At 42.7% G+C, this 25578-nt stretch overlaps 1 protein-coding gene across 9 annotated transcripts in view; it reads left to right on the top strand.

The window, feature by feature from the left end:
• Positions 1 to 25578, top strand: part of LOC124619295 (ral GTPase-activating protein subunit beta) — a 370359-nt gene that overhangs the window by 297567 nt on the left and 47214 nt on the right. For all 9 annotated transcript variants that reach the window (XM_047145577.1, XM_047145575.1, XM_047145576.1 and 6 more), the window contains 4 exons: positions 13398 to 13611; positions 17253 to 17496; positions 20588 to 20758; positions 21360 to 21495. In XM_047145577.1, the coding sequence (XP_047001533.1) occupies positions 13398 to 13611; positions 17253 to 17496; positions 20588 to 20758; positions 21360 to 21495 (765 nt within the window). The remainder of the gene's footprint in view (positions 1 to 13397; positions 13612 to 17252; positions 17497 to 20587; positions 20759 to 21359; positions 21496 to 25578) is intronic.

The raw sequence follows: 25578 nt of genomic DNA, 5'->3' as shown, positions 1-25578 counted from the left end.
TCCGTCAATTTTGATGGTATCCACGTGCAAGATCAAGCATTGAGAAGTACTTTGCTTGCCCAAAGTGGTCCAGAATGTCAGAGATATTCGGTAGTGGGATTGTATCTCCGACAGTAATATCATTCAAATGTCTGTAGTCCACTACGATTCTCCACTTTTGCGTCCCGCTGGCGACTATCTTTTTTTTGTAATTAAAAGAAGTGGTGCATTCCGTGCACTCTTACTCTCGACAATTATGTCATCTTTCAGCATTTGTTCAATTTGCTCCTATAAAACTTCTTTTTGAGCTTCAGGGATTTGATATGGCCTCGCATTCACTATTTTCCCCGCGTGTTCTGGCACTATTGAAATTTTGTGCTGCACTGCGGTTGCATACGACAATTCGTCCCCTAAATGTCGTGTGACTAGGACCTCCCATCGGGTAGACAATTTGCCAGGTGCAAGTCTTTCGATTTGATGACACTTCAGTGACTTGTGCGTCGATGGGGATGAAATGATGATTAGGACAACACAACACACAGTCTCTGAGCGGAGAAAATCTCTGTCTCAGCCGGGAATCGAACCCGGGCCCATAGGATTGACATTCTGTTGTGCTTACTACTCAGCTACCAGGGCCAGACAATTTGTCCCCTGATAGATGGGACACGTCTCCATACTCAGTGGACGCTTCCACTAATGCACTTCTTTCCTCAACATTTAAATGCTCTAATCTCAGCTGTTTCGTTAAGGTTCTCGCACAACTTTCAGTTTTGCTCATGATTTCCTTGCTGCTTTTTACCTTGTGTATGTTTACTAATGGTTCCAGTTCCTCTGTCAGTAATCTGACATTCTGCATCTGAACTCCGTTTTCTGACATATTCAATGTGCTCACCATGCATGTACCCTTTTTAACTGTCAGTAGTGATTCTGGTACATGCACCCCTTGTGCAATTTCTTGTCTTGGGATAACCATTTCCCTTTCACTCTGTCCTGATATCTTGCCTTCCACTCTAAACGACATTACTTTTTTCCCCGTTGGATTCTTGATGCGGATCAAATTCATAACCTCTCGGTTCTTCCTCTACTATTAAGAGTATGTCTCGCCCCTGTATTCTTACAACCTTGCTCACATAGTCTAACTTGACCTTATGCTCTATTAATCCTTTGTAGGCAATGTCTAGACCTCTCCCATACACATCAAATTTCTGTCCAACTTTTCCTGCACTTTCCACACTTAAATGTATTTGTACCATATTTATTGTACTCATAGCTTGGCTCGTAAAGCCTTTTAACCATAGCCTTTCTGCTTCATGTATTCAAATTTCACTCTACACTGGAATACTTGTTCTCTTGAGTAAGCACAACTGTGCTCCTGTATCTATTAATAACTTTCAATACCATTTTAAATTTTATACAATATAACACTAAAATATCATTCTCTGTTGCAAAGTCGATTACCCTAACTGTGGGCTTACCTACTGTGACATTGCCCAACTGTGCGGCCTTGCCACCCCTTAGTTTCCCTTTACCACTTTGCCTGTTTTGCTTGATACTGGCACCGTGCCTTTTCTCCAGGCTTGCCAGGGCCCTTCCTGACAATCTTTAGCATAATAGCCCTGCCCCTTAGACTTGGAAGTAGGTTACATCTTTCACTCTCATATACAGGACGCCACAATTACCCAGTAGGTTGCATTGTGGTCATCTCCATTCCCATAAACCTCCATTGGTTTCTGTATGATTTCCTTTAAATTCCAGGACATCTATAGGATGAACTTTCTGTAGTCTTACCTGACATTCTCCATTGGTGTGACCGGGCTTGGCACATCCGTAACAAAAGTTAGTGAACTCTTTACCGGTCATTGCCCGTATTCTACTCTCTGGCTTGTGCATTCTACATTTGCTTGCAGTATGACCTCTCAAGCCACATGTGAAGCATTGTAAATCCTTAATCTCTTTTGCACTCTTCACTGTTTTCCTTCCACGGTTAAATGTTACCCTTGGGGCCAGTCTCTGCTCTTTCATGGATAATATCACACTTTCCTGTTGCAGTGCTAACTCTACTGTTGCTGCGAAGTCTATTTCATCACCTATCATTGCTTAAACCCTGAATGAAACAAGCTCTTCCTAATGAATCAACCAATTCTATGGCACCTTTTACGTTCTCCCAACTTGTGACCTAACTTATGGTTTCCCTGAAATCTCTTTGCATTTCATCACTTCTGCTTGCCCACAAACAGATGGCTCACCTTGTCCTTGCCTTGCCTGAAATATTCTGCATGCATAATAATCTGTAGTATGTTTGTTCCCGTAATTTTCATCGAGAACTTGCTTCACTTCTTGCCATGTACCTTTATGTCCGTGTACTTGCAGTCTTGACCTGGCCTCATCGGTTATCTTAGCTTTCACAAATTTTAATAACATTTCGTTTCCCTCTGACTTGACTAATTTGAATGCTTCTCAATAAACTCCCTGAGATCTCTTTTGTTCCCTTCAAACACTTTTGAAACAATACACAAGGCTTCCTTAACTGACATTTTACCACTACTGGAGGACAATGGAGCTTCATTAGTTTGGGGCATCTCACCAGTTTTAACAATGTTACTACTCTAAAGATACAGTATACAAAATTAATAGGTACTGCTTCTTGTGGTTGCGTTGTCTGGTGCTTGCATGCTGCCCGTGTGTCTGCGCTCTCGCAATGTGTCGGCTGCTGTCCTATGCTGCGTCGACCCCGTCGCTAGCCTCGCCTCACCTCAGCTGCCGCTACTGCTACAGCTACTGCTGTTTCAGCTGCTGCTATGGAGCCTGGACTGTGGCGTCTGGTGTGAAGGTAGAAAAAGGCTGGGAGAAAATTGAAGTATTTTACAGATACATTTAACTACGTGAAGTTTATTCAAAATATACTGAATGAATTCCTGACTGCTCTGGCTGAGAAGTTTCCAATGAGCGGCCGAGTCTGATACAGAGACAGCGTAAGACAACTGCCGTTCCATCTACTCTTCGAATGCGACCCACAAACTAACTCAGAGCCCCACAGCTGCTGCCTATCTGATCATCAGCTCTGGATGCTAACTCTGCCACAAGCCCTGGCTCTCCCTGCAGCAACTCATGTCAAATCTCCGTCTCGTCTCCTGACTGCCCTTGACTGCTTACGGCCTGCTTTCTCCACCCTAGACTGCCTCTCTCAGAGCGTCTAGCTGCCGAGTTTTGTATCCTTTTCCCCTTCGATCCTGCTGGCTGTAACCATGACGTAATGTTGAGGGCTACTTGCCTCCTTATTGGCTGTCATTCTGCCTTATACTTCAGTCATTCTTCAGAGGCTGGATGGAGGGGTAGAGACGCTTCTCTTAATATGGTCACACGCTACATCCTAAGTCCTGTATTGGCTTCTGATGACATAGTGCTGTCACCATGAGAAGGCCCTCTCTCTTTCTCCCTCTCGTCCCACACTCCCTCTCTAACCAGAAGCTGTTTGCTTATGAACTTTAATTCCAAGCCTTATCACAAACTGCATTGTCAAAAGTACAAAGAGCCCTCTTTGTGTCTTTACAACTTACAGCTTTTAGCTCATTATCAAGCACAGTTGCTCATCTGCCTGGCATCAGCCACCCAACCAGCTTTTAGGTCTATGGCTCCTCTCGCTTTGCCTAAATACATTACTATTCTCTCTTCTACTGTTTCCTCTTTTTGTTATAAAAATGCCTTAACAATTCCCTATTTATCATGAATAATGCAATTCAGACTTGGTTTTACTCATGGATATAAAATTCTGCCCAAATAAAACCTACTGACCACCAGCAATGCCTCGAAATCGACAGCTGCCACCTGTTCCACAGCAAGAATTCCCTTCCATACAGCCTAGCCACCTATGGTCACCACATCTGCAGTGACAAGTGGTCCCTCTCGAAATCTACCGAGGATCTCATTGAAGCCTTCACAGACCGTAATTATCCTCCCAACCTTACGAAAACAAATCTCCCATACCTAATCTTTCCAGTCTCCCACCATCTCGCAAAGTCCCAGTGTCTGGCCACAGAGGGGCATTCCCCTCGTAACTCAGTATCACCCAGGACTGGAGCAACTGAATTACATACTGCGCCAGGGTTTCGACTCTCTCTCATCATACCCTGAAATGAGAAATGTCCCGCCCACTACCCTTCCCACACCTCCCACAGTATTATTCCACCATCCAATGAACCTACACAATATACTCGTCCATCCCTGCACAAACCCTGCTCCCACGCCCCGTACCTCATGGCTCATATCCCTGTAATACACCTAGATGCAAGACCTGTCCTATACATCCTCCCACCACCACCACCACCACCACCACCTACTCCAGTCCAGTCACACACATCACCTATCCCATCAAAGGCAGTTTTACCTATGAAACCAGTCATGTGATCTACCAGCTAAGCTGCAACCACTGTGCTGCATTCTTTTGTGGGCATGACAACCAACAAGCTGTCTGTCTGCATGACTGGCCACCAACAAACTGGCCAAGAAACAAGTGGACCATGCTGTTGCTGAGCACGCTGCCCAACTCAACATCCTTCATTTCAATTACTGCTTCACAGCTTGTGCCATATGGATCCTTCCCACCAACACCAGCTTCTCTGAACTGCACAGATGGGAACTTTCTCTGCAATATATCCTACATTCCCGTAACTCTCCTGGTCTCAACCTTTGTTAGTCATTGTCCTCACCCATCCACCCCTTTCCCTGTTCCTATTCCAGCTCTACACAGCCCTCATTCCACCATTTCACTCAATCTTTTTACTTATCTCCTTTTTCACTAACCCCCCTGCCCCCCCCCCTTGCTCCCCACCTATCCCCTGGCCACCGTCTTACCTCCCAACTGCACATAGCCACCCTGCCCTCTCTCCACATCATCCCTACATACTGCCCAGCAGCACTTCACTCTCCCCCGCCCATACCCTTCTATCCCTCCCCCTCTCTGCCCCAGCCTCCTCCTTACCCCTACCCAGTCACCACTCCCATCATGCGCTGATGCCGCTGCTCACAGTGTGGCTTCAGTTGCCAGACACTGCAGTCGTGTGTGTGTGTGTGTGTGTGTGTGTGTGTGTGTGTGTGTGTGTGTGTGTGTCTCTGTCTGTCTGTCGTCTATCCTTGACTAAGGCTGTACTGACCAAAAGCTTATTTCTGACAGTTCTTTTCTTGTGCCTATCTGCACAATCTATCTGCCAGTCTGTATCATCCTACTTGTGCAGATTGTAACACTTTGCCTCTGGCATCTCTGTAGATCTTCCAAAGACATTAGAGCATAGCCATCTCGTTGCTCTGAAATTACACTACTGGTCATTCAAATTGCTACACCACGAAGATGATGTGCTACAGATGCTGAATTTAACTGACAGGAAGAAGATGCTGTGATATGCAAATGATTAGCTTTTTAGACCATTCACGCAAGGTTGGTGCCAGTGGCGACACCTACAACATGCTGACATGAGGAAAGTTTCCAACTGATTTCTCATACACAAACAGCAGTTGACCATCGTTGCCTGGTGAAACATTGTTGTGATGCCTTGTGTAAGGAGGAGAAATGCGTACCATCACGTTTCCGGCTTTGATAAAGGTCGGATTGTAGCCTATCGTGATTGCGGTTTATCATATCACGACATTGCTGCTCGCAGAATATGGAATTGGTGGGTTCAGGAGGGTAATACGGAATGCCGTGCCGGATCCCAGCGGCCTCGTGTCGCTAGCAGTCGAGATGACAGGCATCTTAACCGCATGGCTGTAACGGATCGTGTCTCGATCTCTGAGTCAACAAGTGCCCTGGCATTAACATCAATGGCGTGCTCTCTACTGACGCAAACGCAATTGCTGAGCACTTTGCTGAGCACTATGCTCGAACCTCTGCTTCAGAGAACTAACCCCAGCCTTTCACACCCTCAAATGCCGGATGGAAAGGAAAGTCCTCTCGTTCACTACATGCCACAGTGAACCCTATAATGCCACATTTACAGAGTGGAAGTTCCTCAGCACCCTTGAACATTGCCCCGACACAGCTCCTGGGCTGGATCAGATCCACAGTCAGATAATTGAACATCTCTCGTCTGACTACATGTGATACCTCCTCGTCATCTTCAACCGGATCTGCCACGATGGCGTCTTTCCATCACAATGGCAGGAGAGCACCACCATTCCAGTGCTCAAATCCGTTAAAAATCCGCTTGATGTGGATAGCTACTGCCCCATCAGCCTCACCAATGTTCTCTGTAAGCTGCTGGAACGTATGGTTGGCTCCTGGAGTCACGTGGCCTACTCGCTCCATGTCAGAGCGGCTTCTGCCAGGGTCGCTCTACCACTGATAATCTTGTGTCCCTCGAGTCTGCCATCCGAACAGACTTTTCCCTACGCCAACACTTGGTTGCCATCTTTTTTGACTTATGTAAAGCATATGACATGACCTGGTGACATCACATCCTTGCCACATTGTATGAGTGGGGTCTCCGTGGCCCGCTCCCGATTTTTATCCAAAATTTCCTGTTCTCCGTATTTTCCATGTCCAAGTCGGTGCTTCCCATAGTTCTCCCCGTATTCAGGAGAATGGCATTCTGCAGGGCTCCGTATTGAGTGTATCTCTATTTTTAGTGGCCATTAAAAGCCTAGCAGTAGCTGTAGGGCTGTTGGTCTCCCCTTCTCTGTATGTGGATGACTTCTGCATTTCGTATTGCTCCTCCAGTAATGGTGTTGCTGAGCGGCACCTATAGGGAACCATTCAGAAGGTGCAGTCACGGGCTCTAGCCCATGGCTTCCAGTTTTCATCCACGTAGTTGTGTGTCTTGCACTTCCGTCGGCATCGCACCGTTCATCCAGAACCTGAACTTTATCTTAATGACGATCCACTCACTGTAGTGGAGGTGTATCAATTCTTAAGACTGGTTTTCGACAGCTGTGTGACTTGGTGACCTCACCTTCATCAGCTTAGGCAGGAGTGCTGGCACCACCTGAATGCTCTCTGCTATCTGAGCAACACAAACTGGGGTGTAGATCACTCTATGCTGCTGCAGCCCTACGGAGACCTTGCTCAATCCCACCTTGACTATGGAAGTCTGGTTTACAGTTCGGCAGCACCCTCAGTGTTCCGTTTACTTGACCCTGTGCACCACTGTGGCAATCACCTAGTGACAAGAGCTTTTAGAACAAGTCCGATGACCAGCGTCCTGGTGGAGGCCGGAGTCCCTCCATTGCGAATCCAATGTGCACAACTGCTCACCAGTTATGTTGCACACATTCCTAGTTCTCTTTATCCCACTTGTGGCAGTTCATCTCCCACATCGGCAGCTCAGGTCAAGGCTCACAGTTGCAGTTTGTGTGTGATCCTTTCTCTGCAAACTGGAATCCTTCCCTTTACCACCTCTACTCGAGGTCCATTCACGTACACCTCCTTGGTGTACACCTCGGCCGAAGCTTCGTCTGGACCTTTTGCATGACCCTAAGGCCTCTATTAACCCCACCGCTCTTCGCTGTCACTTCCTCTCAATTCTTGATAGTGCTCCGGGCCTCTGAAGTTGTTTACACTGACGGCTCGATGACTGATGGTAATGTTGGCTTTGCCTATGTCCACAGAGGCCATATTGAACAGCATTCCTTGCCTGCTGACTGCAGTGTATTCACTGCAGAGTTTGTGGCCACATCTCGTGCACTTCAGTACATCTGTTCCTGTTCTGGTGAGTCGTTTCTTCTCTGTTCTGACTCCCTGAGCAGCCTACAAGCTATCGACCAGTGCTACCCTCGCCATCCTTTGGTAGCGAACATCCAGGAGTTCATCTGTGCCCTGGAATGGTCCAGCCGTTCAGTGGTGTTTGTGTGGACCCCGGGGCACGTCGGAATCCCAGGCAACGAACTTGCTGACAGGCTAGCCAAACAGGCTATGCAGAAACTGCTCCTGGAGATAGGCAACTCTGAAACTGACCTGCATTCTGTCTTATGCCACAAGGTTTTTTGGCCTTGGGAGATGGAGTGGCATAACAGTATGCACAACAAACTGCATGTCATTAAGGAGACTGTGAATGTGTGGAAGTCTTCCCTTCGGGCTTCCCGCAGGGAATCAGTTGTCCTTTATCGGCTCCGCATTGCCCATATGTGGCTCACACATGGATACCTCCTCCATCATGAGGAGCCACCTCAGTGTCGCTGTGGCTCCCAAATGACAGTTGTCCACCTCTTGCCGGACTCCCCACTTTTAGCCACTCTGCGGCGGACTTTTAACTATCCCAGCACCCCACCTTCTGTGTTGGGCAACAGTGCCTCAACAGCAGCTTTAGTTTTACGTTTTATTCGTGAGTGTGGGTTTTATCATTTGTTCTGAGTTTTAGTGCATGATCTTTGTTCCTCTGTGTCCTCCACCCTAAGGCTTTAAGGGTGGAGGTTTTAATGTGTGCTCTTGAAAACACTTATCTCGCACATTAAAACTGAACAGCGTTGTCCCCAGTGACTTCAAATCACCACCACCTGCTCCGCATAACCTATACGGTGAAGACTGTGATCTCTTTCTGTCCAAGAGATGCAGACTGACTACTCACACATGAGGCCCTGTGTCCACCAGAAATTTATATTCTGTATCATTTACTTTGCATAGCAACCATCTCTGCGTACATTTCTGCAGTCTCATGTTCTTCTGGGAATACCATCCGAAGGATGAGGAACAAGTTCCTGTTTAACAACCAATTATTAGGATATTGCTTGTCCTATGCTTTTACGATCACATGCTTTATGGCCCAGCTTGCCACATTCATGACATTCAGGCTAATGACATTGTTTCCTGATGTGGCCTGTGCTCCCACGTCTAAGATTCTTCACTTCCGAAGAAAAAAACACTGTGGACACTCTGTCTTCGTGTAATAAAATGTTGATCTCTTTTAATTGTATAGCAGTCGTAATGGCAGCGGATAAGTCGCTTGGGTCTTCCTTTCTGACCTTCCTTGAAATATCAGCAGAAATACTTCTTAGAAATACATCCAGAGCTCTATTCTCCGCCTCATGCAAAATCACTCTATCGGCCTTTGCTTTCTGTGTTAGTTCATATGCTTGCGAGTTCAGTTTCGAAATCCTGTCAGAGAAGGATTGCACTGATTTGCCGTATTTCTGTCATAATCCACTGACGTTTTCTCTAAAGAACCTTGTGCTGTTCTGCTTCTGATGAAACTGCACTAGACTCTTAGCCAATTCATCAAATCTCTTGATGCAATAATTTACCAACAGCTGCATGATTTGTAGAAGTTTATTTTATTTTATGAACTTCTATCTGCTACCAGTTTCGGCATTACATTGATGTCATCTTCAGGCCCCACTCGTGATAGTCGTAAAATCGCCATACGTGGAATACACGATTTGCAAACTGCCTTAGTCTGTGTCGCCTGGGCACCAAGAGCTGTTGCAGGATGATTGATTCACGGGTCCAGTTGTATGGCTCCTTCTGTGTATAGCGATTTTACGACTATGACGAGTGGGGCCTAAAGATGGCATCAATGTGATGCCAAAACTCGTAGCTCATAGAAGTTCATAAAATAAAATAAACTTCTACAAATCATATGGCTGTTGGTAAATTATTGCATCAAGAAGTTCATGCCAGCCGTTATCCCACAATCCATAATGGATCAATGAAGAATTCATCAAATGTTTGCGCCTTACTGAGGGTCTCATGGTACATAACATGCATTTTTGTGTCACCCACTAACCTTTACCTAGGACGTTTCTTCTGACTTTTTTCCCAGTTTGACAGGAGCATTTACATCACTAATAAAAATAAATACAGTCGGTTGCTTTCTCCTAAAATAGCGTTATGAGATCAGCTGGTACAGAATTGATGGAATGGGTGGGTACATTCAACACAGTGTTATTTTCTCCTGAATTGAAGAGTCCTTGGCCCCCAGTGTCTTCCCATTGTTCTATTCTTGTACGCAATGCTTCATTGTCTTGCTCCTGTTGGGTTGTCATTTGTAACAGTGCCCCTTCAAAGCTCCCACCATTTCATTCAGAGTCACTGCTTATGTTTGTGGCATTTGTGTAAACTCCGTCTGCCTATATATCAGAAAGGAAAGACACTGCATACACAGCAGGCAAAAAAAAACTGTACTTAATCTTTACACCGCATCATAGCCCAGTGAGATTCTGTGCACTGGTGTGCTTCATGACCAACCGTTGTACATCTATTACAGGAAGCTGACACAGCTAGAACAGATGGCAAGTCGTGCCCAGATAAGTTACAATGCAGACACCTCAGTAGCTGCAAGTAAACTTTTCTGGTGTTCCTATGGAAGTGAAACAAGTCTGTATGTTTCTGCAGTCTAACAAACAACAATTTTAATGTACTGTGAAGGTTCCTGAGGCTTAACGTGATTATAAGAAAATACAGGACAAGAAAGCAAACAAATATCAATCACTCACCACACAGCATTGTTACAAACTTCAATTCATAGCTGGTGACCTCATGTTGGAGCTGCATAGACAGTCAACTGCTGTTGTCCTAGATGTGTAGCTGTGGCAACCAATTACTGACACCAAGTATAGAAGTCTGATCATGAACTCCTACAGTCATCAGGAGAAAGCCGGGTGGGATGCAGTCCTGAGGACCTAGTTACGTTCAAGTGCACCAAGAAAACTTCTTCGTCAATTACACATTCATTAGGCAGAAATACAGAATTGTCTTCCAAAGCGCCACACTGCAGCCAGGCAAGTGGAGCAGCACCTTGTCAGCAGTTGACGACTGGTGCACACTCAGCTCACAGTACCGCCATTGCAGCAAAGCATCAGGTGGCGGCTGATAAGTCGCAGGGCAGCTGTTGACCTGCAGAATCCAGCAGCCTCCAGCTCTGTGTATTGATCTCCAAAGTGCTCTCAGTAGGATCAAAGATTTGCACTCAGGTGTCTCACCCCAAGTCCACCTGAAGTTTTTGCTGGCTCACAGGAGTCAGCTCTCAGCCCCTGTTAAGAGAACAGGAGCCAGCAGCTTCAGTGTCAGCCTCAGGAGCAAGATGAGCAGCAGAAGTGCTCACCCTTTCAAAGGTGGATGATGGACAGTGACCGTGTCATGCAGGTCAAGCCTCCAGCATGCTTGCAGTGTGATGACAGCCTCTGCGCCCCATCAGTGTTTCCTCAGAAGTTGACAGGTCAGCTGGCACCAGCAGCGGCATCCTCCCAGCCGGACTTGTGGTTCCATAAATGATCGAAGACAGCTAGGCATGCTATGGGTTGATCTCCATAGCCCTCCCTTTTACTGAATAGCTGCAACTGACACAAGGGCAATTGGCAGTCGGCACTCGGGGATCGCGTGTTTGTTAAGGAGTGTGGGATATTTATGTTGGCTTATCTTGTGTGCTCTGCAGCTGTGGGGATGGCTATGACCATCATGGTCCTGGTTTCCCCTTGTTGTCAGCTCTCCTAGTGACTTCAGACTTTCGTAACTTCACGTTTCAGAGGCTCTTTTTTACTGGTTCAACACCTGAATACTTAGTGCTGTGTTGTACTTACCTTCCTTCTGAAGCTCTGCTTTCTCATTTGGCTTCCAAGCTGTCATTATACAGGGTGATTCAAAAAGAATACCACAACTTTAAAAATGTGTATTTAATGAAAGAAACATAATATAACCTTCCGTTATACATCATTACAAAGAGTATTTAAAAAGGTTTTTTTTTTTTCACTCAAAAACAAGTTCAGAGATGTTCAATATGGCCCCCTCCAGACACTCGAGCAATATCAACCCGATACTCCAACTCATTCCACACTCTCTGTAGCATATCAGGCGTAACAGTTTGGATAGCTGCTGTTATTTCTCGTTTCAAATCATCACCATATTCTTAACATACCCCCATAAGAAAAAATCGCAGGGGGTAAGATCAGGGCTTCTTGGAGGCCAGTGATGAAGTGCTCTGTCACGGGCTGCCTGGCGGTCGATCCATCGCCTCGGGTAGTTGACGTTCAGGTAGTTACGGACAGATAAGTGCCAATGTGGTGGCGCTCCATCCTGCTGAAATATGAATTGTTGTGCTTCTTGTTCGAGCTGAGGGAACAGCAAATTCTCTAACCATCTCCAGATACTGTAGTCCAGTTACAGTACCACCTTCGAAGAAAAAGGGACCAAAAACTTTATTGGCTGAAATGGCACAGAAAACGTTCACCTTAGGCGAGTCACGTTCATACTGAGTTGTTTTCCGCGGATTCTCGGTGCCCCATATACAGACATTGTGACGGTTGACTTTCCCGTTAGTGTGGAAAGTTGCTTCATCACTAAACACAATCTTTGAAACGAAAGATTCATCTGTTTCCATTTGAGCAAGGATAAAATCACAGAAATCGATTCTTTTAATCTTATCAGCTGCAGACAGTGCTTGAGCCAATTTCAGACGATAAGGTTTCATAACTAACCTTTTTCGTAGGACTCTCCATACAGTTGATTGTGAAATTTGCAGCTCTCTGCTAGCTCTGCGAGTCGATTTTCCTGGGCTGCGAACAAATGCTTGCTGGATGCGTGCTACATTTTCATCACTCGTTCTCGGCCGTCCAGAACTTTTCCCTTTGCACAATCACCCATTCTCTGTAAACTGTTTATACCAACGTTTAGTACACCACCTATCAGGAGGTTTAACACCATACTTCGTTCGAAATGCACGCTGAACAACTGTCGTCGATTCACTTCTGCCGTACTCAATAACACAAAAAGCTTTCTGTTCAGCGGTCGCCATCTTAGCATCAACTGATGCTGACGCCTAGTCAACAACGCCTCAAGCGAACAAATTTACAACTAAATGAAACTTTATAGCTCCCTTAATTCGCCGACAGATAGTGCTTAGCTCTGCCTTTTGTCGTTGCAGAGTTTTAAATTCCTAAAGTTGTGGTATTCTTTTTGAATCACCCTGTACTTCGCTTGAAGACTTGGGCACTTGGTCATTCCGCAGTATTGCAATACTTCCATGTTTGCCACAACTAGCTCAGCATTTCCCCCCAGCTGTCAGTCTGCTGGTCATTGACACATGTGGTTGGCTTCAGGAGCCACCAAGATAGAACCTGGATGAAATTTTAGTGTCCACAGAGATACTATCCTGGGGCATAACAATATGTAGTCCTAAACTCAAAACATGGGGCCTGAAATCATATCATTTGAATTTCTCCTCCCAGCTTGACTGGGTGCATGTTCTGGAGATGAGACTGAGCCTTCCAGCACTCAACTGCCCAGTCCTTTTCCAGGCTTCACATATGCAAATGGTTTTCCCTTTCTTTGTTACCTCTCCTCCCCACCCCACCCCCTCGGTTTCCATTGCTCTCTCACACACTCCCCCCCCCCCCCCCCCCAAGCTCTCTTCATTCATTTTGTGATTTCTTTCTGCTTTATATGTTTATTTTTTTTTCATTTGTTTCATCACTGCACCTAAAATGTGCTTGCTTGTTTTCAGATCCACAGCCTACGGTAACAGTATTAATCCGTGGGCCATTTGGCAGGCATGCATGGACAATGCAGCTTCGTCATCTTCCACGTCATAAATCAGGCACAAAATATCATACTCCCAACCCAGGTCGGCCAGTTCCAATGGCCGATGTTGGTGTTCGACATGAAGTTCGCCAGCGTTACTTCCCGGACAGTGTTGATAGGATACCACAGTGCAAAATGTAAGTGGATAATGAGATCACAGTGTCGTGCTGGAAGTGCTATTCAGTTTAGTTGTATGAGGCCAATGTATGAGGTGGCTCTATTTTCTTTTGGAGTAACAAGTGGGTAAAGTAATACCTTTACTGCATCGATGTGCACAATATCTCAATATGCGTCCTGTTGTAATAGTGGAAATATTGTAGAGCCATTTGTCAGTCTGTATAATTTACTGTAAATGAGTACTTCATTCAAAAACACTGACAGGTGTGAAGGTCTTGCAAAACATGTTAGATTGTCTCTGTCGTATAGCCCCTTTCTCATTGTGTCCTTGAAGGGGATGACATTCTATAAAGAATTTTGACTGCTGTTAATGGAACCACACAGAGGTGTGAGGTCATACCCTCACTCCCCACCCCCTCCGTGATTCCTGCAAAGAACTTTGTGATTTCCTTGGAGCACAGAGTGTATGGTGTCATAATTTTTAAATATTTACCTTAATCAAAGCTGTGATAAAATTTCAGCAATTGTTAAAAACGATATATTGTAAAACATAATTTTTTATGAACTTAAACATCAGTTCTTTGAAAGCCAAACTGTCACTTGTATACCAAGGAATTATGCACAACCATGTTTCTACTGATTGTGATGTTAAAGTAAGAAGTGCAGCTTTCAAAGACTTGAAGTTAAGTCCAAAACTTTATTTTGGACAGACAAAATGTGAGATGCTCTTCAGGGACCTAGCAGTGCTTACACTTATGTTAATACATATACTCCAGTACAACAGTGAATTTAGAAGAAACTATGGAATGCAGAACACAACCCTACAGTTAAAAATAATTTTTGTATGGACTGTGTACCCCTATCAAGGGTCCCAAATAAAGGTTTACGTTACGGTGTGAAAGCTCATAACTGGTTATTGACAGACATTATATGATATATCCTGCTTACAAAATCTCCATCAGGACTCAAAGCCTCATTGAATAAAGTTCATTGATTTGCTATAGCACTGGTATCACGGGAAAATACCCAATAATGCGTACTAAGCAACTTTTAAATAATGTGACTTTTCCCACATTTATTAGCAACATTCCCAGTATGGTGATCAGTTCCAGTCAAAAAATAATTTTACTCATTATACGTTTGGCATTGACAGAATATTCATATTATACAGTCCCAGTCAAATCCTGACACAACAGTCACAAGGCAGTATTAGCCTCAGTTTGTGTAATCAGTGAGCACACCACGTACATGACACAAATAAATGAATGCTCCGTACAACACGGTACGTAATCAGAGTTCCCAATTATTCGCACACTAGTTTGAAGTAAAATTCATAACAATTAACACTGTTCAAAAGTTGAAGCTAGCAAGCTCATAGAGTCACACTTCCATACTGAAGTCATGTATACTGATGACAGTTTTACACAGATATGGTAATTTGATACATTATTGCAGAGATTGACCAGGATGTTGCTGGTGCATATACTGCATAATACTGACTAGCCGAGAATACCTGAACTTTAGCATAGAAGTTGCCGCTAAGATTTCCAAGCCTCAGCTGAAACTTATAGGTTGGTGGTTGGTCTTATAAAGACTGTCTTAAGAACATATTGTGATTTCGAAAACTACATTTTCATTTGAGAATCAGCGAAGTTAGATTTTGCTAATTTGGATGAGCTGTATGTTATGATAGTAATTTGGTTTACAAAAATATTTGGTGTTTTAGAAAAACAACAAAAAAATGTAACCATTTCATATATTTGCATTGTGAATAACCCAGTTATGAGTACAAGCACCATCTTTAGATTTAAAATTATTGATGCAAATTCTTGCAAATTTTTAATTACTGTCCCAATTACTTAAAGAATCATGTCATCAGTTCACAATAATTAGGGCAGCAAAAGTACAGTAACAAAATCTGGAATATAATAGGCATAATGGTGCAAATGATGAAAGTAATTTTTGGTTTACCCAAACTTTGATCAAGATTATTTTGTAAATTAATTGGTTTCAGGGAAATCAAAGTACGTTTCTATAATGTTTGGATATTGTTCTCTCTGAAAAGTTGTGTCAACATACCCAGCTCAACTGATTAGCTCAAAGTTCTGTCTCTCATAGTATAGTAAAGTTTTCAGTTGTTAATAACTACTTGTAATTAACACAGCTTTCTGCAAAACTAATTAAGTTAATGGAGTCAGTACAATGCAAAGAAAAGCCTGAAAAATAAATCTAAGTGAGGCAAAGTCTGATTAACGTTTTGATGGAACCAGGTATATGATACACATATTTGATGCGTATAACTAAATTTAAAGTGGAAAAAATAAAAAAAAGTTGAAGTGCAGTCAGACAGTAAATCAATAATCCTCAGAAATTCGAAAACAAGGTAAAAGTATCCCTCATTAGCTGCTCTTACAATGTGCTTGAATGTATGGGCTGAGGGATGAAACTCTGTGGATGACTTTAATATTTATACAGATGAGCCAAAGCTTAGAAGAATGCAGTGACCATTCTGTATATGAAATTTATCCATATATATATTTCAGGTCACACAAGTTATATCATTATTAGTTTTGGCTACTTTGCAAGTCATTGTCAGATGATTTGAATAATTACATAGCAGCTCATCAAAGTACAAAGTTGTGCTTTTATTAGTCACAATTTAATGTATTCAGATCATCTTACGATGACTTGCTAAGAAGTCAGAACAAATAATGATATAATTGGTGTGACCTGAGGCTGAAATATGTAATTAAAAAATCTTCAAATATTTGTATTCAACATATGTCAACCTTTACAATATATAAACAGCTGATAGTGATCTGTGTGAAGTTACACTTTGTTTGGAGTATTATATGAAAATGGCAAGTGAGTAGCAAAACAGGAGGAGCTGTGTCTTTCCTCATGGTAGGTACTTTTCTTATAACGTATGTAAGTGTGTGTAAAGTAATTTAGAAGGAATTCCTGTAATTATTAGTATGGGTAGGGTTAGCACTAGTCATGATTTGTTGTTGGTAATTTTACAGATGTAACAAGCAGTGACTGCTTGTTTAATGAATTAATTATTCACATTACTACATGGGCTTCATATTTGATGGAATATTAAAGTCCAACTCCCCCCCTCCCAGCAGGAGACTGAGCTGCTGTCTGTTTCCTTACTGAACTTCATCTCATGTTAAAAGAAAACAGGGGCAAATTTTCTGTTTGAACTCCCATTTCATTTGTGTGTGGTTCTAGTATTTGTTATCATATACTCTAACTATGATTATGTCTTTACTTTCACTCTTTTGCTTGAAATTGTTTCCAAACCTGCAGTGTTGTGACACATTAGAAGTAATTGAAATAGGAAAGTACATTAACACAAAATTATCATAAGATGAGACTGCTGTATTAAAAGTGATATGTCCATAAGAAGAAGTCACATAATATAACAGTTGCAAAATTCTTTTATTTTAGTAGGACTTCAAAAGATGTTGTATGTGCTACAGTCTGTTTATATTATGTCCTGAAATTCAGAATGAGTGAATGGGGAAGTTAAAAAATAAGCTTACAGATGTTTGATTAGGTGTTCATGACAAATAATGGTCTAAAAGTAAGTAACACAGCCAATATGGTATTGTATTAGTAATTGAATACTAATTTTGTCATTTTTCACATATTACAGAGACAGGTCTATACCAACATTAGATTCTTTGTCTGCTGAGGAGCCAGGGCTGCAACAGCTACAACACTTGATTGAGAGACAGTCTACACTTGAACAAAGTTCAGCAGAACAGAAGCAGAAACAGGAAGCGGAACAGGGCTTCTGTCAGCAGCAAGAGTGTATGCCTCCAACTCCGTGTCAAGAGTACCAGACAGCCAGGCTGTTTCTGTCTCACTTTGGCTTCCTCTCTCTTGATTCTGCAAACGTAAGATTTTGAATATCTACTGCTTCTTATTTGTTAGAAAAAATTATTCACTCACTCACTCACTCACTCACTCACTCACTCACAGGAGATGGTACTGAATGGGAGGGTCCAGCTACACAAGCTGTGAATCAGCCATTGTAGTTATGAAAACTGGTCTCAGCCACAGTTTGGCCATGTCTGGTTGGCTGTGGAATAGTTACAGTAAATATGGTATATGATATTACTGCTTTCACAGGTTTTTCTGCCTCGCAAAGTAATAGAATATGTCAGTGATGGGACTGGAATAAGACCTGTTTGATGGGTGTGAAGGACAGGTGTTCACCTGGGTCTTCTGACGTGGAAAGAGGTCAGGATTGGGTTGGGCATAATGAGGAGTCGTAGTATTTCATAGATACGGTGTAAGGTGTCATACCACTCTGGGAGTGATAGAATGGATTATGGGTAGGACGTTCCTCACTTCCATGGTGATAAGTACGCGAAGCCCTCACAAAGGATATAGTTATGTTGTTCCAGCCCAGGTTGTGATACTGGATAATAGGGGGAGGGGGCTGCTCCCTTGCAGCTGATTCTTGGGGCTGATGTGAAAATTAGGGGCATGTGAATCTTAGTTTTTTCTGAAGAAGGTAAGTTCGATTCTAGGGGGCCAGTTTGATTGTAGAAGTGAAGAAGAGTTATATGTGTACTTCCTGACAGATCTGAAAACTGTGGGTCTCCATTCACAATGTTATTTCTGAAGTCAAATTCCATACTAGAATAAACCCATATTCACCAGACCAAATCATCAGTATTTTTATAGGCCAAATCAAAGTAGACAATATGACTCTAAGTGATGGTCGGAATGATCTCTCTGATGATGAGATGTGGAGATTTACTCATTGGAAAGTAGTTTGATCAAGAAAAAAAGAAATGATTAAGACGTTTAAATTCTATCCCCAAGATATGTACGTGTTGTGAAAAATATGTCATCTCCAAATACTGGTCTTGAATATGAGGCAGCAGAAAATATTCATTTTACCTTGTATATCTATGTGTTTCTTTCCTTTGTTTCTAATTTTGCTTTTTCATTATTCTCTGCAAAAACTGTAATTAATTTAATTCCACCACCCTGGACAGTCTTTGAAAATGTTGAAACAAGACTCGACTGCCCCCCCCCCCCCCCCTCTCTCTCTCTCTCTCTCTCTCTCTCTCTCCGTGTGTGTGTGTGTGTGTGTGTGTGTGTGTGTGTGTGTGTGTGTGTGTGTCTATCTATCTATCTATCTATCTAACTGTTTACCTATCTATCTCTATCTGCCCCCCCCCCCCCTCCCACCTCTCATCCTTTTCTATGGAGTATAAGGAATTGCCTTGCAAAAATATATTGTAAGGTGGGTGGCAGTGGGAGGTTCTTGTTCTATCTTATTTCCACCCCTAAAGCTGTAAAGTAACAACTTCAGTACACTATGTGATCAAAAGTAACCGGACACCCCCAAAAACCATATGTTTTTCATGTTAGGTGCATTTTCCTGCCCCTTACTGCCAGGTAGTCCATATCAGCAACCTCAGTAGTCATTAGACATCATGAGACAATAGAGTGGAGCACTTCGCAGAACTCACAGACTTCAAACGTGGTCAGGTGATTGGGTGTCACTTCTGTCATATGTCTGACATGTACAGCACAAAAGTGTACAGGCCAACTTTGTTAACTGACAGAGATTGCCAACAGTTGAAGAGGGTTATAGTGTGTAATAGGCAGACATCTATCCAGACCATCACACAGGAATTCCAAACTGCATCAGGATCCACTGCAAGTACGATGACAGTTAGGCAGACAGTGAGAAAACTGGGATTTCATGGTCGAGTAACTGCTCATAAGCCACACATCATGCTGGTAAATCCCAAACAACACATTTGGTGTAAGGAGTGTAAACATTGGACGATTGGACAGTGGAAAAACGTTGTGTGGAGTGACAAATCATGGTACACAATGTGGCGATCCAATGGCAGGGTATGGGTATGGCAGATGCCCAGTGAACATCATCTGTCAAGGTGTAGTGCCAACAGTAAAATTCAGAGGCAGTGGTGTTATGGTGTGGTCATGTTTTTCACGGAGGGGGCTTGTACTCCTTGTTGTTTTGCATGGTACTATCACAGCACAGGCCTACATTGATGTTTGAAGCACCTTCTTGCTTCCCACTGCTGAAGAACAATTTGGGGATGGCAGTTGCACCTTTCAACATGACTGAACACCTGTTCATAGTGCACGGCATGTGGGGGAGTGGTTACACAATGTGGAGTGGCGTGCAAAGAGTCCCGACCTGAATCCTATAGAAAGGTTTTGGGATGTTTTGAAACACTGACTTCATGCCAGGCCTCGCCGACTGACATCGATCCCTCTCCTCAGTGCAATACTCCATGAAGAATAGGCTGCCAATCCCCAAGAAACCTTCCAACACCTGATTGAATGTATGCCTGTGAGAGTGGAAGCTGTCATCGAGGCTAAGGGTGGGCCAACACCATATTCAATTCCAGCATTACCAATGGAGGGCTACACGAACTTGTAAGTCATTTTCAGCCAGGTGTCCAGATACTTTTGATCACATAGTGTATGTGGATTTGCGTTTTTATTCATTGACTTTGATACTACATCATGTCATCACTTATTTCCTAAATATATTTATTAAATGAGAAAGTAAGGTATCAACAAATAGAGGAAGAAATGAGTTGCAGGCAGGCACAATGAAAATGTTATTATTCCATCCTGGACTTTCCATTATGTGAAAATAAAAGATCACTCATTTCCTCCTGATGTTCGCTTGAGAAAGCTGTTTTATCAGTTTTATCGTGGATGCTTTTAAAGTATGACACCACATTATGTGAAACAGTTATTTTGTTCTTGTCAGATATTGATGAATTGCTAAAAGAAACTTCTTCTCATGTTCTACATGTGAACATCACTTCATAATTTGTACATGATTCTGTATTCCAACTCTCCAGAAGAAATTAATTTTTTTGGCTCAATATTGAGATTTTACATTGTGGCTCATTAATATTGATTATTTTTAGCTCATTCTCACATAGACAACGATGTGATATATACATTGTGTGTTTTCAGGGTAATGTAGAATCACCAACCACCCCAATAACTGCCTTGAATCCCAGCATCCCTGGTTTCTGTCAGGATTTAGAAGCTCTGGATTCAATGAGTTCACGCACATGTGACACTGTTCATGTCTTCTATGTGAGAGCAGGACAGAAGACACCCGAAGAAATACTGGCAAATGTTGTAAGTGCATCTAGTTATTTTAATTAACTTGTAGCAAAGCGTTGCGAAAAATATCACAGCATCATTAAGATCTACTTCTTTGTAATTTGTTTTTGTATGCAAATTCCTGTTTAGAGAGAACTGATGCATAACAGTTATAAGAGTTTGCAACTTCGTGTCTCAATATTTCTTTCTTCCTTCCTCCCCCCACTCCCAGCTCCATCCCAGTTACCTAATTACCCAAAATTGTGTGCAGTTGTATCTGAAACTCTAAAATTTGCCTAAAAAAGGTAGAGATGTTTGAAATAGATTGAAAACATCTGTTTCACATTTCTGGATGTTACCAACATATAATTTACATAATTTCCTTGCACTTTGGGCTCAACACATGTCAGAGCATTTGGATTTGCATGGCCGGTACTAGTGTTTCAGAATCCAACATATATAGCATCAACACAAGGACATAATTTGCTCATGAAACTAACCTTTTATATTGGTGCCAGTGTTTGAAGACAGCCACCCCATCTCTTCCCGTGCCTTTCTCTAACTCTAGAGCTGGTTGTTTGTGGTAAAATGTAATGTTATTTTTTTATGAAAATGCTTAACAAAAATTTTGTTGTAGTTGTCACCAGACACAGTTCATCCGCACTTCCTGGAATTTTTGTTGTCTCTTGGGTGGCCAGTAAATGTATACAGGCATCCAGGTTGGACAGGTCACTTAACCACCAGTTGGAAGATCTGCCAGCCACAATCAACAGGTATAAAAATTTAGTGAGTTTTGTCTTCCATAATTGATACAATGTTATTCAGCCTCAATTGCTATTACATTTTCTGGTTTATTTGTCTTTTAAGAAAAAAAGGAAAAGTTTGTGTAGGTTCTGTCCAATAAGTTAGGCATAGTAACACTTCTTTCAACATTTTGCACATTACTTCCAGTGGCTGGGTGGAATAATTCTTGATTAATGCTTGAAGAGAAATGTGTGTGTGTGTGTGTGTGTGTGTGTGTGTGTGTGTGTGTGTGTGTGTGTGTTCCATTCTTCCTGAGTTTGCATGGCAGTGTCAAGAGTATGAATACTTATATTTACATAGCATTTCTGTGCAGATTATACAAACTTTCAGGATTGTTAGAGAATAGCAAGTATACCAGTCAGCTATAAGAAACCCTGGTACAGAAATTACTTGAGTTGGATAAGACAAGCCAAACATGTTGCAGGATAACTCTGCCAACAAAACATGAGAACTAGTAATTGTCATCTGTATAATGTAATAAATTAACTCATTATGTAATACATTTATGTTTATGTGCATTGTTTGTTATGTACATACTTGCAGGCATTTTATGGAAGACAAACACAGCCAACACATGGATATACATCAAGGGGCTGTGGCTACACAAAACCATTAGTTCAATCTTTTTGCATGCTTGTGATGAGCCACAGCTCACTTTGCACTTCTACACACACACACACACACACACACACACACACACACACACACACAGTGCCAGCTGAATACAGTGTGCAGTAAGTGGGAGTAAGGATTGGCTGGCTGGCAGCTTGGAGAAAGGTGTCAGGTGCAAAGGATAAGAATGAGACACGTGCATTGACACTGGTGACTTTGTGCAGCATTTGATGTTGATGGTATGAAGGAGTGGTTTCGGAGGAGGTGACAGAACATAGGAGGGCAAGACTGTGGGAGAGAGTTTGTGGGTGATATATGAGTAAAGTTGGGGGTTCTGGGGCAGAATGGAGGTGGGCATGGTGCAGAGGTTACGTTCACTGCATTCTATGCCCTAATGTTTATGGGCCATCTAGAGGAAACATTTGTAGTGACCAAAAACTTGAAATTACTTATTTTGTTCAGGTTAACTGATGATATCTTCATGATTTGGACTTGACCAAGACATTCTATTCTCACTCCTCTGCAACCTCAGTACCTCTTCCTTTCACTTCACCAGATTCCCCTCAGCATTATATATCATCTTACTGGACATTAACGCCAGCCGTAGTGGCCGTGCGGTTCTAGGCGCTACAGTCTGGAACCAAGCAACCACTACGGTCGCAGGTTCGAATCCTGCCTTGGGCATGGATGTGTGTGATGTCCTTAGATTAGTTAGGTTGTTGTGACTTGGCAAAACAGCCAAGCCACTAGGAGAGGAAGCCGAAAGGCACGCGTTTAAGCTCACGCAGGCTGACGTGAGGTCTGGGACAGTTAAGGGAGTTTATAGTAGCAAAGAACGTAAGTAACTACTGGAATACTTAACTTTAATTCATAATTGGTGAACATCGGTCTGACGGTACATGTATCACAAGATAAATAGCAAATGATAATGGCGCCTTGCTAGGTCGTAGCAAATGACGTAGCTGAAGGCTATGCTAACTATCGTCTCGGCAAATGAGAGCGTAATTTGTCAGTGAACCATCGCTAGCAAAGTCGGCTGTACAACTGGGGCGAGTGCTAGGAAGTCTCTCTAGACCTGCCGTGTGGCGGCTCTCGGTCTGCAATCACTGACAGTGGCGGCACGCGGGTCCGACGTATACTAACGGATCGCGGCCGATTTAAAGGCTACCACCTAGCAAGTGTGGTGTCTGGTGGTGACACACATAGGTTTAATTAGTTCTAACTTCTAGGCGACTGATGACCTCAGAAGTTAAGTCGCATAGTGCTCATAGCCATTTGAACCATTTGAACTGGACATTAACCTCTCTGATGGCTCCATTCCTATCTCTGTCCATACCAAATTCACTAGCCATCAACAGCACAACAGTACATGGATTTTTATAGCTGTCATCCGCTCTATACCACATAGTCGTGCCATCTGTGGATAGTGCATGTGCAGTGACATAATTCCCTTGCCCAGTATGATGAAGGGTTCTCTAAGGCCTTCACAGACAGACCCCACCCCCTCCAAAGAACCATCTGGAAAGGATAACCTCCACCCTCCCACACCATTATCATCCAAAGTCATCCTGGTATAGTGCCACCACTATTTTTCGGCTCTACCAAGTAAAATAGTGATGTTGGCATGGGTGTTGCAAAAGGCCACGGGAGCAGTCAAGTTCAGAGTTGACCAGGACACCATTATGTCTGAAGCAGCAATGCCACCACTCAGTTTCTACATTGCAGGCCAGGGACCAGCAACACAATAACATAAGCTAGGGCTGTAACTCATAGTGTAGAAGTGTGTAAGGTGTTAACCTTGTGTAGCAGTTTAGGAGGTGAAATGGATTTGTCAAGAAATGTTATGTTAGTGTTACATTTATGTGCCCTTCTCATAATGTGATTTTATTTTTCTCATCATTGCTGTTTTGTTGTATTTGTTGAATAGAGTTTCCACACAGTCAGAGTCTGAAAATTGTAGAAAATGTGTGTTAGTTTGTGCTATTTGGTGAGGGCAATATATTTTGTTTTAAATAAGGAATATATGCTTAAGAGTCATGGGTAGCTGATTAGGTGGAGAAATTAAGTTGCACTGTTAGGGTATATTTCATTTAAGTGTCCTTGTCGTCGATCTTTTTTGTTCTCACCATTTGATGTTGTTTGTGTAGTTGGTAAAGGGTTAATTATATCATTGTCAATTCCATAGTGGGCTTTTCTGGTGGAAAAATGCAAAATTTAATAACTGAGACAGCTAACTGAGCAGTTAACGGATGAGAAAAAGAACCGATGTTTGTGCAGAAGGGTTACTCAAGAATGGAGAAAGGGCAGAAAGAATTTAAGTAGTGATTCCTTAAACAAGCCTCAGGCGGTAAGGAATATCAGACTTTTGGAGAGGCTTGAGAGAAGGAAGATGGGCAAAACTTGCATGGAAGCAGAGATTAAGGGAAGAGAAGTTAATAGTGTGCACTTAATTGATGTACAGAGTACTAACATTGTAATTTAGAATTATCAGCTCTGATATCTTGTGAAAACATGGAATCTGAATCATCTGTAGTGCTAGGCAATGTATGTGTGTGCTGTACTGAGGTAAATAAGCGTGTAGATAGCAACATGAGTGATTTAGGTACAGTAGTATTTACTGCATTGGGTGATAACAGGTATTGTTCAGAGGCCATTAAGTATGGGCTGGATGTACTGAGAAGAGCCTGTGATGATGATTTTTACAGAATTCAGAGTGGAACTGCATATGATAATTTTGTTGTAGTTTTGGAACTGCAGATGATAATTTTGTTGTAGATCTATGATGGATACAAAGGATGCTATTGATAAGGTTGACTATGTTGCAGATGTGGATAATGAAGTAGTAAATACACATTTATTTCCGAAGGATGCAGATTCGCTGCTACCAGTGATGGTGGCGCCTCCTCAAAACACGGGCTGGGGAGGAGGAAAAAAGAGGAAATGAGACGAAACATGTTTGTGAGGATTATGATTGGGCTGACTAGGCTGAATATTTTTAGGAATGTGTGCGTGAGGTTTGCAAGGTTATGATAGTTGCGGGCTCTAGGTCACAGCCTTACGGAGCAGCAGAAAGTGCATATAGCTGGTGCAGACAGCAAATTCTTTACAACATAGCCATGGTTCAGTTTTCATGATGGGTGTAATGTATGGGAGGCATACTGCACAATCCAAGGCCTAGATGTTCTTTTCAGTCAACGTGAGAAAACTGACTTTTTGGTGATGTACGGCGAATCTCATGGAGACAGTGTTCCAGTTGGTAGAAGTAGTTGCCACTGAAATATTATTGCAAAATTCATCTCTTATGATGGACAAATCAGTTAAACTGTGGACAAAATTGCTGCTTCTGAATGTGCATGATATAATGCCACAAAGCACCAAGAAGTTGCTACGGGTGAGTGAGTATACAAGAGAGCATTGTGTTATGAGGAGAATTCTATTTT

The sequence above is a fragment of the Schistocerca americana genome, chromosome 6 (genome assembly GCF_021461395.2).
Source record: "Schistocerca americana isolate TAMUIC-IGC-003095 chromosome 6, iqSchAmer2.1, whole genome shotgun sequence".
NCBI lineage: Eukaryota > Metazoa > Arthropoda > Insecta > Orthoptera > Acrididae > Schistocerca > Schistocerca americana.
This window is presented reverse-complemented; position numbering and strand designations above follow the sequence as displayed.